The 15,196-nt window shown below is 41.6% G+C and overlaps 1 protein-coding gene across 2 annotated transcripts in view; it reads left to right on the top strand.

Annotated features, from left to right (window-relative positions):
* SH2D4A (SH2 domain containing 4A) overlaps positions 1-15,196 on the top strand; it is a 54,018-nt gene that overhangs the window by 33,952 nt on the left and 4,870 nt on the right. For both annotated transcript variants that reach the window (XM_028124089.2, XM_028124088.2), the window contains 3 exons: positions 202-313; positions 2,198-2,408; positions 4,978-5,093. In XM_028124089.2, the coding sequence (XP_027979890.2) occupies positions 202-313; positions 2,198-2,408; positions 4,978-5,093 (439 nt within the window). The remainder of the gene's footprint in view (positions 1-201; positions 314-2,197; positions 2,409-4,977; positions 5,094-15,196) is intronic.

Genomic DNA, 15,196 nt, shown 5'->3' with positions numbered 1-15,196 from the left:
CAGCTTCAGGTTTCACCGACCCCAAGCTTTTCCTGTAACAACAAATTACCTAGCCAGGGGGCCAGAGGGAGTTACATCGAAACCAACCCCACAGTGTCCCTGACGTCCCACCTCCTCCTCCCCCCTCCTCTCAGAAAACTGCCAGAGTTACTCACTAGTGTTTGTTTCTGTTTTTGTTCGTTTTGTTTTGTTTTTAAACAGAAGAAAGAATCTGTGAAGAAAACACAAGATGAAGAACTAAAACAAATAGATGAGGAGAAAACCAAGCAGATTTATAAAAACTGGAAAGAAGATTCAGAGTGGCAGGCATCTCGTGAGTACCCAGAGGCCTCCACAACACCTTAGACCCTCCAGGCCAATTCCTTCTCTTAACAAATGATCGATCTAAGAAGCAGTTAAAATGGTTGTTGAGAGAATTATTGCTAAATTGTTACACAGAGGCTTACGAGTCACTTCTTGAATAGTAGAAAGGTTCTCCATTCATCTTTGTACCATCACAGTTGTGATATAGCTATTTGATGGAATGGTATATAGCTCTGAAAAAACATGTTTTGGAAGAGGGTTTAATGGCCTTGGGATATGTTTGTATCTTTTTTTCACGTGAAGAAAAATATTATAAAATAGTATGAAAAATATCCCTCTTTTAGGATAGTAAAAGAACTGGAAGGTTATTAACATGTTAATTTTTTTGGAGGGATGGGATTTGAGATTTATTTGAGTTCTTGTTATTCCATACCTTTCTAAATTTTCAACAGTGAACTCACCTTAACTTTGTAATAGAAGAACCCAGGAATAACCAGTTGGATATATCAGCATCCCTCCCATACCTATGACCTAACCCTGACTCCTTTTTGAGTTAGCACTGCCAGAGATAAAACCCCCTCAGGAAGAGGTCAGGGCAGGCTAAGGCAGAGCAGAGCATGCTCAGGGATGCTAGGGAGAAATGCAGGTTTGAGACACGGTGAGGGTTTCCAGCTGACTCAGAGGTTTACCAGCCAGGTCATCCCTTGAGGCCACTTGAGGGAGAGAACAGGAGAATGGGAGTGACAATGTTTGCAGGATGTGGAGAATCCTGTCTTCAGTTCCATTACAATGAACACCATTAACATGACAGTTCTGTGAAATGAATATATTTGCAAGATCCAGTCACTTCAGTGCAGTGAAATTCTAGTGTAATGGAATATTTTGGGCATCTCTTTGAAGTCAAACATAACAGGGCTTGACCAAGAGCACCTGAAGTGCAAACACACTCAATGAAAATTAGTCTTAGCATCCTGCATTAGAGCCCTTTACTACTGTGTTGCTAAAACAAAAACAAAACAAAACAATAAACCCTCTATTTTACAAAGCAACATTAAAAGGTGGCCTTGGGGTGCTTTTTATGTGTACCAGCACATTCCCTGATTGTGGTGAGAATCATTTTATTTTTTTGGTCTGGTAGGCCAGTTCATATTTGGTTCAGCTCTTTGGGGGCTCTGAGTGTGACGAGTCTCGCTGATCTCTCACCCTGTGCACAGCCATGAGCCACTGCGCTGAGGAGTTCCTGACAGCCTGAGCTTTACTAGTGATGTCCTGAGCTGAGCTGAGGGATGTAATATCACCTCTTCCTATTCAAAGGCTCCCAGCAGGGGCACCTGGGTGGCTCAGTTGGTTAAGCAACTGCCTTCGGTTCAGGTCATGATCCTGGAGTCCCGGGATCGAGTCCCACATCGGGCTCCCTGCTCAGCGGGGAGTCTCCTCCTCCCTCTGACCCTCTTCCCTCTCGTGCTCTCTAATTCACATTCTCTCTCTCTCTCAAATAAATAAATAAAATCTAAAAAAAAAAAAAAAAATTTCTCAAAGGCTCCCAGCAAGTTGGAATTCGCACTCAGGCTGTGACTGATCACTTAGTCTTACCCAAATGCCGGAAATTCTCAAATATGTGGTTCTCCATTTCTGTCTCCTCCCTTCTTCCTCCTCCTTCTTCTCCCCCTTAAGAAGTCCTAGACCCCCCCTTAGAAAGACAGGAATTCTGCAGGGAATGCTGGGCAATTGTGAATGTGCAGGCCCGAATTATGTGAGTCCTAGGTGTTGATAGTGATTGTTATTATCAGCAGATGACAGAATCTCCTGAGAGACTGCTCTCTTCACCAGCTGATTCTTCTCACCATCTCTGTGGGCTGACCAGGGCCTTTCTCAAACCCCCTTGTTTTTCTAGTGCGAAAATCCAAAGCAGCTGATGAGAAGAGACGCTCTTTGGCTAAACAAGCGCGGGAAGACTACAAGAGGTTATCCCTAGCGGCTGAAAAAGGAAGAAGCGGTGAGGGACCACAAAGCCCCCCAGGTGTTCCACAGAAACCAAAAAGACCCCCCCTTCCACCCAAGCCTCATTTCCTAAACCTGGCGGGATACCCTCGAAAGCCTCTTAGGTAAGAAGCCACACAGATGGCTTTAAGTACAGCAGTTGAAACTGGCTAATTAAAGACAAATTGCATTATGGGCCATGGGGAGTGGAAGACCAGCTGGCTGCCTTGTGTAATTAAATTCAGCCTCACCTCTAAGCCTGTCTTCCCAAGATACCTGGTCTGGATTCATCCTCTTCTCATCTATAAAATACCCATAATTTGTTATAATTAAGATGCCCAATAACTTAGGATGCACATGGAGTTCAGTGCCTTCCTGCGCCACCAGCGCACCCCCACCCACACCTAGTGGCAGTAGGCGAGCCAGTGAGGGGAGAAGCAGAAACAATCGGGGTTTCATCAGGGCTCAGTATTGCTCTTAGTAGGAAACAATATGAAAGTAGGAACCCAAGGGCATGCTGACTTTCATGGCATCATAGAGTTATATTTTCATTGCTCAGGATTAAAGATTTGATGGTAATCCTCATTCTGGGTTACAGAGCCAAGTTCATATGTTGAGAATTTGAAACTGTTCCTTCTTTGAATGAATACTCTTTTGGTCATGATGGTGCCTTTGCTTCCTAGGCTATAGGAAATTAGGTAGAACAGTTTGTTTTGTAGAATCCCTGAAGAAAAATACAATGATATCATAGCAGAAACCCCCTTTCCCTTATGTTAGTTAACTGATTATAAAATTATTTTCTCCTGGATATTATGATTTTTTCATATTCTAATATATAGAAAGACATTATTTAAAATATACAAGAAGAATCAAATAGTGATTGAATGAAACAGAACTATCTAAAGCCTTGCCTTCTGAAATGAAAACCAAAAATATTTCTCTGTTACAAGTATGGAGAAATAAAAAGCAAACAAATCTCTCTTTGCTTGGAGTCAGTAGTGATCTTCCAGGCTTTTCCTAATGGGGGTTATGACCTCAGTGGAAACAGGAAGGTGGACCTTTTCCTTTACTATAATTATTTCTACTTAACTGAAAGGTTCCATTTTGGGATGTGGAGACCAGAACTAAAAGATCATGTTCTACAAAGTGACAGTTTGGGGAATGGTTTTTTTCTTAGGGACAAAAACCTAAGAAAAGTAATCAGAAACAGGTATCCTCGCAGTTTTGTGACCAGGTCACAACGGTGTGAGCTCCTGCCCAGAGTCCTCTTCAGTGCCCAAGCTGGTCTGTGCATTGGCCCCAGATCCCCAGCAGGGCTGTTTGTGTACCTGCCCCTGTTCTCCAGGCTCTTCCAAGGGTGTGACTATGACTTGTAATATGCCCTGGCCCACACTATTTTTAGTGCACAATGTATGTGATTGACAGCAGTGAAGGTGGCCTTTAATAAGGGCAATTCTTGTTTCGAGCTGTGCTAATTGAGCTCAGTTTTTCCAACTTAATACACTTGCATGAAATGCTTCTTGTGAGGCAGCCAGACTGGATGGTTTTGGGGCTGGGACAACAGTGTGTGACCAAGGTCAGCTAGGAGCCAGCCCAAGAAAAGACAGAGATGGCTGTCCTTAGAGTTTTTCTTTAACCTCCAAAGATTTCCCAAAGAAAAAGAACCTAATTTGAAAGCTAGTAAGAGCACTCATGTAATCTCATGTGTGTGCAGGATCTGATTCCCAAAAAAGTCAAATATTATAGACTATCTTCTCCAAAATGCTATGTATGTATGTATATGAATATGTACACCCGTATAGTACATCTGACATATATGTCACATGTAACTCGCAGGGCCATGTGTTACCATAAAATGCAGAAAGAGCTGTAAGTTAATTTACATGACAGGCATCCAGGTCGTTCATCCAAACTCGTCATTGTTTTTACCCTGAATTCTCAAAATTAGTGGGCTGTTGTATGAGACTTGGAAATATGTTTATGACATTGCAGTGTTACTTTTTGTAATGGAAATTGACTTACATCCCAGAACTTTAGTTCTGCAACTGAATATATTTCAAAATGATTCCGCCGCTTGTATCTTTTTCTTACCAATTTTCAAACACTCTTCTTTCTTTGACTTTATTTTTCTGAGACTGTCTTTAGCAGAACTAAACCTCTTCAAAGTGTGGGAGAGAAGAAAGCAAGTCAGGGAGGTTGGAAACAGAAAGAAGAGAAAGTTTCATACTGAAAATGTTGGGAAAGAAATTTATTTTATTGCATTTCTTTTGTTTGCAAGAACATGCTCCCAAGGAAAATAGTGCTGGGGGTGTATTTCACTTTTTAATGTTTATTTTCTCAAATTTTAATTGGAAGTTAATGGAGCTTTTATTCATATAAAAATGAATTAAAATCTATTATTATTAATAGATTAACACAGCAGTAGCTCATACCCATGACTGGCCCTATAGGACTGGAAAGACAAGTGACAGATTTATGTTTCTTCCTATTTTGTTGACTAGCCCTTGAGGAGTTAGTTGTATAATGGCAGTAGTTAGGGGTCCAACTTCCCATTAGCTCAACCTATGTAATTAGATCTTCAAATATATATAAATATATATAATCCTGTCTCCCTTTATACATGATTTTTATATACAGGATATATATGATTTTTGACGGCATTGTTTTCAAGTGGAACTGTTTTCTAAATCACAGAAACCAGGGAGTAACCAGGACGGCATCCAACATCATTCGGTGGTTTAAAGAGGAGCAGCTACCACTGCGAGCAGGCTACCAGAGAACCTCAGACACCATAGCTCCCTGGTTCCATGGTGAGTACACAGGTGCCCTCGACAGAACCTCATCTGACGACAGATGAAGCTGTGTTCATCTGTTAATCCACCAGGAGGGCAGAAAGAATAAAGGCTTCCTTTTATTTGTGCTGCCCAAGAAGAGTCTTTGACATTATTTTCACAAAGCAGTTTTTCAAAGGTTTCTTAGTGAGTTGCACGCTCATGCCGGATTTAGAAAACAGTGAGCAGTTGTGGTCTCAGCATGTACTGTGGGTTAACAAATGAAACACCACTGGGTGGGTGGGGAAAGCGGTGCCTCCTGTTCACCTACACTAGGGCACTTGATTGTGATCTCCTGCAAATGGCAATGCCTTTAATCCACCCTTCACAGCTGGGAGAGTCAGATACGCCCTTGGGTGTGGTGGGCTGGGCACTGGTTTAGCTGTCAAAAGGTCAGCTCTCCATTAGCAGTTGAGTGAGCAAATCGTCTTTCTCTGTAACAAGTTATCTGAGCCTCATTTTCCTCACCTATTAAGTGAAGGTGTTGAATTTCATGATCTTTAACCTGAAAATTCTGTTACTTTGATCTGTGTTTCCATTAAGCAGTTGAAGCTGTCAGGTGAGTTTGTTAGAACCTGAGCAGATATTACCTAATAAACCATTTCTTAATTTGACCCTAGAAACTTGATTAATTCAAGCCCTCTGTCTAGCCAGCACACATTTCACTGTCCTCTCAGTTTCTTGGATTTCAGGAAAAGAAGTGGTTTCTTGCCTCAATTGGCTTCTTTAGGGTCTGTGGTTGAATTGGATTAATTGGCTCTATGTATAACAAAAGTGCTTTAAAATAAAAATGTTCTTTCACAGAGCACACTTGTCCTAAAGAGTATCTTGGTTTGAATCATGTTGAAGGCTTCTTTTATTTTTTTTAAATTTTTAAGAGATTTTAATTATTTATATGAGAGAGCGAGCGAGCATGGGGTGGGTGCAGAGGGAGAAGCAGACTCCCTGCTGAGCAGGGAGCCCAATTCAAGGCTTGATGCAGGACTCAATCCCAGGACCCTGGGATCATGACTGGAGCCCAAGGCAGATGCTTAACCAACTGAGCCACCCACGCACCCCGAAGTCTTCTCTCTTTTAATTAGTATCATGTCACACTCAAATATTCCACAAAAATAGGGTCCCAAACAAATAACATGGCAAACTTCTAAAAAGAAAAAAATTATTTGTAGTAGGCCCTCTGCTAAAGGGCTGCTTTCACAGTCAGATCATTATAGAACTGTCTAGCTTTCCTTGAAAATACGTGTTCTTCGGTGATTCAGGCTTTAGTAATTGTCCATTCTCTGAGGAGCTCCTCTATCTTCTTAGGACTAGGTCATAAGCCTACTTCCTTTCCATTCTGTTCAGAAGACACTGGAAGAAAGAGTGACATCAGTGTCAAAAGATGAATGTTTCATGTTGCCTTTTTTTTCTTTTTCCTTTTTAAGATAAGCACTGACAAAATCAGTACTTTATAGTTTCTGTGTCATTGGGCAGAAGATATTGTCATCCCTGATTACAAGGGTGGTAGTTCATTTTAATAACAGGAAATAAGAAGTTGAAAGTGTTGGTTAATGTTTAAAAATTCCTGGTACTTTAACAGGCAATTCCATTTGAAACAGTTGCTAAAAGCTAGGAAGATAAAGTTGGACTAAAAATCCAGCTGGAGCCTTGGTTAAAAAAATAAGTTCTTGAGTTTTACATATAATAATTTTTTAGTTGCTATTGTTATTTATTTATTTTCACTTATATAAATATCATAGTCATAAGCAAAATAAATGATACAATATAATGAAGTAATACACAGCCATGTACTCAATGTAAGTCATTTTCTTCTGTTTTAAGAAGACAAAATTTCACGTTTCTATGATAAAGAGAAGAAGGATCATATCTTATATTTTTGAAATATAATTGTTTATTGATCACGAGCCCTGTTTGGAATAATGGGATGGTAGCTCTTCTGTACTGGTTTGCCATCTTCCTTCTGTTATACACTCCATAAGTTGCCTTTCTTATATTACTGTTTTGGTCAGCTAATTTTTCCCCACAGAAGTTCACACTTTCACCCTTTTCATTAGCTTTAGACAGTATGGAAGTAGGTAGGAGAGGACAAGGGAAATGAAGACCACTGGATCTCTGGCTTGTGGAGCCGGGTGGAAGGTGGCATGCTATCAGCTGGGAGAAAGAATACAGGAGGATCCAGAGATTAAAAAAAGATTTAAAAAGAAGGGAGACAATGAATTTATTTTGGTTATGATGAGTTTGAAATGTCTTTGGGGCAGTCATGTGAAAAATATCCATTTGGTAATTGGATTAACAGATCAGTGCTAGAGAGAATGGATTAGAGTCATCAGCACACAATGAAAAGCATGGGAGAGGATGACATTTTCCAGGAGTGCACTGAGGAGATGGTTAAGAGAAGACCCAGGACAAGACCCCAGGAAGCACTAACACTCAGTGGGATGGCAAAGAAGAGCAGAGACCCCACATCTTTGTCTCAGGTTTCCCTTCCCACTTGGGGTCATGATGAGGCAAATATCTGGCCATGGGTGCGAGTTCAATGGGCAGTAAAGTAGGGTATTGCCTCTGATCTCCTAGATGTAAGAGCTTGGAAATCCCAAGCGCAAGAGAGATCCAGAAATGCAGTACTGAACTCTACTTTGTGAGCATCTTTTGATGATCTCAAACACATCTAGAAAAACAGTCTCCCCACTTCTGCTCCTCTCTCAGCAAGCTTTTCACACAGAGGCCATGGGGTCTCAACTCTCACTGCACTTTTTGGTCCAGCTTGATCTGATTATTGCTCCAGCTCCATCTCAAACAACATTCCTCACAGAACACTGCCTTGATCACTGCTTTCCACCACACGTTGCCCTTCTGTCCCTGACACACCACACTCACCCCTTTCCTAGGGCCTTTGCAGTTCTTCCTAAAGATCCTTCCATGGCCAACGTCTTAAGGAGCTGGCTCACATGACTGGAGGCTTGATGGACCCCAAATCTGCTGGGCAGACTAGCAGGCTGGAGACTCAGGGAAGACTGGCAGCTCGAGTCCAAAGGCTGAACACTGGCAGAATCCCTTCTTGCTCAGGGAAGGTCAGTCTTCGTTCTTTTAAGGCCTTCAGCTGATTGGATGAGGCCTACCCACATTATGGAGGATTTTTCTCCCTTCCCTCATTTAAAAAATAATTTTTTTGATTAGGAAATGTTTTGAACAAACAGTACAAAGGAAACTGTAAGTAACACCAATGATGTAACAAATGTTGTATCTACTTTCTAGGATACAGTGAATGTTAGAAGCCATATTTACCTCATACCTGTTTTTCTTATTAAGAAATAAAGCCTGAAAGAATTAAGGCCCTCTCTTTTACTCCCTTATTGACTCTATTTACTTCTCTCCCAGGGGTGAACCACTCCTTTGAAGTTGTCCTTTTCATCCATATTTTTATACTCTCACTATATATATATGTATGTGTGTGCATTTTTATAAAATATATTAAGATATATATAAAACATGCAATATTGTGTTTAACATTTACATGATATCATGTTATAGGCATTTTTCTGCAACTTGAGTTTTCTCCCAACATTACATTATCTAGATTTTTCTTTGTTTCTAAATGTAGACTGGCTCATTTGTCTTACCTGTTGTGCAGTATGTTATAATAAACATATTATATTCTGTTGGAGCTGTAATTTTTTGAGGGTCTAATATGTGCCAAGCATTACATTGAGCACTTTAAAGGAAGTAACTTTTATTCCCACTTTATAGAGGTAAGAACCTAGAAACTAAGATGTTCTTTTCAGGCTTCTACCATTAATGGCAATATTCAGAGCCAGATCTACTTAACTTCAAAGTCACAGCATATCTGAGCACTAATACAAGTGGGAACACCCATGTCATGCTTTTTATATAAGTTGGAAATTTAAATCAGTGAACAGTAATAACCACAGAGATTTGTTTCTCCAATACACGAATGAGTTCACTAAATCTCACAGTGGTGAAGTGAAAGTGTCAAGGAACTTTCATTCAGCATAAGTTTTGCCCCATCCCCACCTATGAGAATAAGAAAAAAGCACATTTTTGTCCAGACACTATTTTGCTCACTCCCAGGTAGAATTTCAAGAAGCAGATATGTAGCACGCAAATCTTTAATACAATGCCCCAAGGCCGCAAGGGTTTGGAGTAATAGAAATGGAATCTATTTACTTTGTGGTAGTGGTTACCTAACTGTATACATTTGTCAAAAATGATCATTTGCACACTTAAAATTGGTGAATTTTATTGTATATAAATTATATCTCAAGCTGATTTTTTTAAAAATGTGAAGTCGAAGAAGCACAGAGTTTTCTTAGCTCTTAGCATGGAAAGATAGTGCAGTTGACCCTTGAACAATGTGGGGGTTGGGGTGCCAACCCCTTGCACAGTTGAAAATCCACAAATAAATTTGGACTTCCCAGAAACTTAACTACGAACTGCCTACTGTTGACCAGAAGACTTACTGATAACATAAACAATTAACACATATTTTGTATGTTATATGTATTATGTACTGTAATCTTATAATAAAGTAGAGAAAAGAAAAATTAAGAAAATTATAAGAGAAAATGCATTTACAGTACTACATTTATCGAAAAAATCCACATATAAGTGAACCCATGCATTTCAAACCTGTGTTGTTTGAGGGTCAGCTATGTACATAGTGTAGGCTTGGCACAAGACTCCAAGACCAGATCACCTAGGTTTGAGTTCTGTTCTACTCCTCTTTAAAAGGGGGTTAATAATATCTACACTGTAGAGTAGTTTTTGTTTTTTTGTTTTTTTTAAAGTATATCATCTAATATATGTAACATACTTAGAACAGTGCCTGGCACATAGTGTTTCTGTTATTATGGCTAACCAAAACTGAACAGCTTAAGAGTAAATTCACCATTCCTGTTCTCTCTGCCTTTCTCTTCATTATAATCCTAATCTTGCCAAAAATATTGCCGTGACAGCATCATATACAAGGAATAAGCGGTACTTCAATAAAATAGATCTTAATTACTGCTAAAATGTCCTCCTATGCTATTTTGACAAGTATTTCTTTAGGGCCTGTCCTTAAAAATCCCAGAACCCAGGAGGTCAGCCCAGAAGGCAACAGGAATTTGGAAGCACAAGAGGACAGCTGCCAAAACAGGGATTAAAGTTGTTTGGAAAAGTGAAGCAGAACATTGCCAGTTGAGGTTGAGCGTGGGGTTGGGAGGGAAGGTTCAGCAAGATGGGAATGAGTCCTAGCCTTACTAAAATAATATCTTCTATTCTCTAGATTTAAAATCTTCTGAATACTGTAAGTCTGTTTGGTTTTGTTTCCTTAGGAAGGATTGTTTTCTTATCTCCTTCCCTCCTGTCATCCTGTCTGTCTGGACCCTGAAATACAGTCCTTGTTTTTTGTTTTAAGATTTTATTTATATTTTTACAGGGAGAGAGAGGGAACACAAGCAGGGGGAGTGGGAGAGGGAGAAGCAGGCTTCCCGCTGAGCAAGGAGCCCCATGCGGGGCTTGATCCCGGGGCCCTGGGATCATGACCTGAGCCGAAGGCAGACGCTTAATGACTGAGCCACCCAGGCACCCCTACAGTCCTTGTTTTTATTCATTTTCTTCTTGCATCTGGTCACCACATTATAGCCGTCTTTAAGACGCACATTATGGTCTAGAATGTTGGTAAAGTTGGAGAATTAGTGTTGGAGAGCCCTCCTGGCTAAATTTAACATCCTGCAAAGTCATTTTACTTATTCTGGTTCCTGATTGTGAGTATCCAAAGTGTGTAGATATATAATTAACTATACTCACTAACTTGCTTTTTTATACTTCTTCAAGCAGAGGGCCAACAGATAAATAAATCTGAAGTTTGAAAGTCTGTTCAGAAACACACAGACTCATTTATTCCTTCTCTCCGTTAGCATATCCCAACTCCTGCTAATAAGCGAGAGTGCTCAGGAGCTTAGAATTCAGCAGGGGCTGGGAGTAGGAAGCTGGGGGAAGCTAGCAATGAGTGTATAAACAAATTTCTGATTTAGGAATTTTCTAATTGCTTCTGTTAGAGAATTCGCATATTTGCTTTACGCATCAATAGCTGATCATTATGCCTCTGAAATGTAATGCACACTTCCTTATTCAAATATGGATATAATTAGCCTGCTGGTGAAATGTTTCCATCCTGATCTGTTTCTTGTGGATGTCATTTGCTGTCATGGTTTATAACTGAACCTGCCTCTCAATGCTTTAGTCCCAATATTTTATATTTTAAGCTACTTAAAAAGCAAATCCCTTTCACATCTGTGGGATTTCAGTTCAGTTCACACTGCAGCTATTTTGATTGCTTCCATTTTTGACACATACCTCCAAAGTTTCCTTCTGCGTGGAGAGCAAGTCCAATCCGTTTCTGTGGAGGTAGCTGCTCTCTGGGACTTCAGTTCCCTCAAGCGGAGCGTCCGGGTGGAGCCCCGTGTCCCATGTCCCACTCCTCGGGCATGTGCCCGCCCACAGCCCCCGCCGTGCAGTCCCTGAGGCTGAGTATGCACAATGGAGGGATCACACAGACAGAGACTCACAGAGCCCGCCCAAGATTTCCTTCAGGCTAAAACCTTAATGAACCTGGGAACTGGCACTCATAAGTGATCATCTGTCTTTCAGCTATTTTGCTGAGGAGTAGTGAGTGCTTCCCTGTGGGGCCATCAGATTTCTGCCCTCCTCCCACACAGAGACTTTCAAGCTTCTGTTTTTCTGAAGCACATCCTGCCTCGTTCACATATATGATTCATACACTTTGTGGAGTGGGGTAGGCTGTGGCCAGCAGCAAGAATCTGCCATGTCTGTGTGTGGCAGGGAAGGACACCTGCAAGTGCATCCCCAGCCGTCACCGGCCCACCCTGGAGAGGGGCCAGCACAGCTTTAGCTCAGAGCCCTGGGGCTTCACCTGCAGTTTAGTGTGAAGCCTTCACCTACATTAACCATTAGAGCCCTTGGAATTATTCTCCATAGTTCTATCTGACTGCCTAGTATTGGATCATATTCCCAAAGTAACTGAAGAGGAAACGTAAAGAGGGTAAAGCTATGTACGTTCATTCAGTCCTGAAAAGAGCTAGCTTTTCTGCAGCACATACCATGCATTATTATGGGGTTTTTTTGGGAAGACCCTGACTTTTCTCATACTACCCAGTGTAGCAACTGGCTGCAAAAATGTTAGTATGTATTTCCATTAATGTTGGGAATAGTCCATTAACCCCAAAGGCCTTGCTTACTTGAGTTTTTTAAATGATGCCCTTGAGTCTTCCCCCTAATGCTGCCAGTCACTGTGTGTCATGGCCTGCGTGTGCCCGGGAGCCCCACGCTTGCCATTACTGATGCCCAGGGCTCCAGTCTTGTAGTTTTACACCATGTTCTTGGAGAGACCCAGAAGGACCTCGCAGACAAGGGAAGGGGGGGACTGGGTGGGTGAGGGGCAAAAGAACTCTCTTTTGAGAGCAGCTGCTTTGGGGGTCTGACTTCAGATTTTTTATGGAACGGGGGATTCTGGTATTTAGAGAAGTACTATTAATCTGTGCTTTTGTTGCCATAGTTTTCTTTGTCATCACATGGTCTGATTATAAAATTTGGACACTCTTTCTTTATGCTGGGAAATGAGGCAGTAGAATGTGGCCGTCAAAAGCACATCTCTGGGTCTGAAACAAATAATGCAAGGTATGTTAAGGAAAAAGAAAAAGAAGAAGATAGCAGGAGGGGAAGAATGAAGGGGAGTAAGTCGGAGGGGGAGACGAACCATGAGAGACGATGGACTCTGAAAAACAAACTAAGGGTTCTAGAGGGGAGGGGGGTGAGGGGATGGGTTAGCCTGGTGATGGGTATTAAAGAGGGCACGTTCTGCGTGGAGCACTGGGTGTTATGCACAAACAATGAATCATGGAACACTACATCCAAAACTAATGATGTAATGTATGGTGATTAACATAACAATAAAAAAATTTTTAAAAAATGCACATCTCTGGGGCCAAATCCCAGCCCCTACCAACCGGCTGTGCAGCCTTAGGCAAGTCACATGACTTCTGAACTTCTGTCGCTCATTTGTATACCGCAGACAATGATATTACCTACCTCACAGAATCATTCAAAAGATTCATGAATTAATATATGTGAAGTACTTAGAGCTGAGTGTGACACATAGGAAGCCCTAATTAATAAGTGTTAGCCATTATGGTAATGAAGAAAGAGCAAATGATGTAATTTTAATTCTTGAATTATTAAGGAAACATTATGAATAATATTTTGAGAGCTCTATTTTTCCTCATCCCACGGAACCTGAGACCTGAAGGGCTTGACATCACAGTGTATCTCCCTCTAGATAGAGGATCTAGCGAGGGTCTCAGAGCCTCTCTGAAAATACTTACTTTAAATACTGACACGGTTAAAGAAAGCATAAAGTAGAAGGGAGCTAAAGTGGGAAAATATAGAGCCCTTGTCCAAGTTTAAGACCTCTGTACACTTTGCATTTGGCAGGGTTGCTACTTGGAAAGAAGTTCTTCTAAAACTCAGTGTTTTCTTTTATTCACCCCTTATCTAGGCACTTTGCAGTGTGGGACTTTGAGGTCACCTTAACAGCGGAGATGAGTTCCTTCATGGAAGTTATCTTAGTGCTGTTTCCTCCCTGCAGGGCATTCTGGGCAGCCCAAGAAGCAGAGAATATAGGACAGATGACAAAACAAGTAATGAGAGCTTCTTGGCAGAGCTCTGGAAGGGCAGCCCCCAGGTAGCTCTCAGCAGACCCGAGGTGTGGTCACGGGGAATGCTGAAGCCTGCTGTACTCTGGGGCTTTTCAGTCTCTGGCAACAGGAATCCTGAGCTTAGGGGAGGTGGCAGAGGTCACTGATGCATCGATTCTACATCCAGATGACTATACTTAAGTCATCACTGACAAATGCATCTTCTTTATGTTGCCTGGGTCAGGGGTGCCTGGGTGGCTCAGTCAGTTGAGCGTCCAACTCTTGATTTTGGCTCAGGTCATGATATCGGGGTCCTGGGATCAAGCCCTGCATCGGGCTCCACACTGAACTGGGAGTCTGCTTCGGGATTCTCCCCCCACCCCTCCCCCCACCGCCCTGCTCTATGTTGCCCAGGTAAGAAATGAACACCTCTTTGTGAAATAAATATTAATGGTTTATTTTCAGCCAATTTCAGGAAAATTTCATGAGCCCAGTGGGGGTTAAAAAACAAAATATTTGAGTGAGAGACAAGAGACCTGAAACCATCACCAACTAATCCTATAACCTTGGGCATATACCTGTTCTTCAATTTTCCCATCTGTATGGTGATGGTAATAATACCAGTTCTGTTTATGTTGAGTTGTTTCGGAATTAAATGAAATAGCAAATGGAGGCACGCTGAGCAATGCGAAATGCTAGCAAAGGGGTAGTATTCTGGTTGAGCCAGTGAAAGCCTGGACTCTGGGGTCAGACTGCCTGGGTTCAAGACCAGTGCTTCTCCTGGCCTGCCTAAGTGACCTGAAGCACATTATGAACTCTCTCTGATGCAGGTTTTGCTCATCTGAGATTTGAGAGTAGGACTGGTACCTGCTTGTCAGGCTGCTTTGAGGATTAAATGAAGTAAGGCGCTGTTTGAGGAGTGCCAGGCAAACATTAAGAACTCTATAGCTACTATTATTTGGTTACCTTTCATTTGGTTTTTAAACACATATTTTCCAGATTCTGGACGTAGGCCATACAGATGTACACATATAAACAAAGTTAGTAGTGCATCCCTTGTCCCTATACGTAACAAAGCTCAGACTAGAGGCAATAGCTGCATAGAAGTGTCCCAGAGAAGAAAGTTTCTGGACTGATTATAAGACAGAATTACTCGTTAGACCTTTTCTGGGCATCTTGTAAGTGGCAGGTGCCGAGAGTGTGAAAATAAGTAAGATGTGGTGTTTGCTCTCTATGAGATCACAAGGACGTGGGGCAGGGAGAGACAGAGTAGAATGTGCTGTGAGTACTCCGATGGAGCTGTGGATGGTACATGCCAGGATGGAGGGGGAGCTAGGGGAGACCCTGGATAGATGAGGGGAGTCTCAG

Source organism: Eumetopias jubatus, unplaced genomic scaffold (assembly GCF_037043125.1).
Source record: "Eumetopias jubatus isolate StellerSeaLion01/CBP00866 unplaced genomic scaffold, mEumJub1_p1.0 scaffold_2, whole genome shotgun sequence".
Lineage (NCBI taxonomy): Eukaryota > Metazoa > Chordata > Mammalia > Carnivora > Otariidae > Eumetopias > Eumetopias jubatus.
The sequence above is the reverse complement of the archived record's forward strand: the minus strand, read 5'-3'. Positions and strand labels throughout refer to the sequence as shown.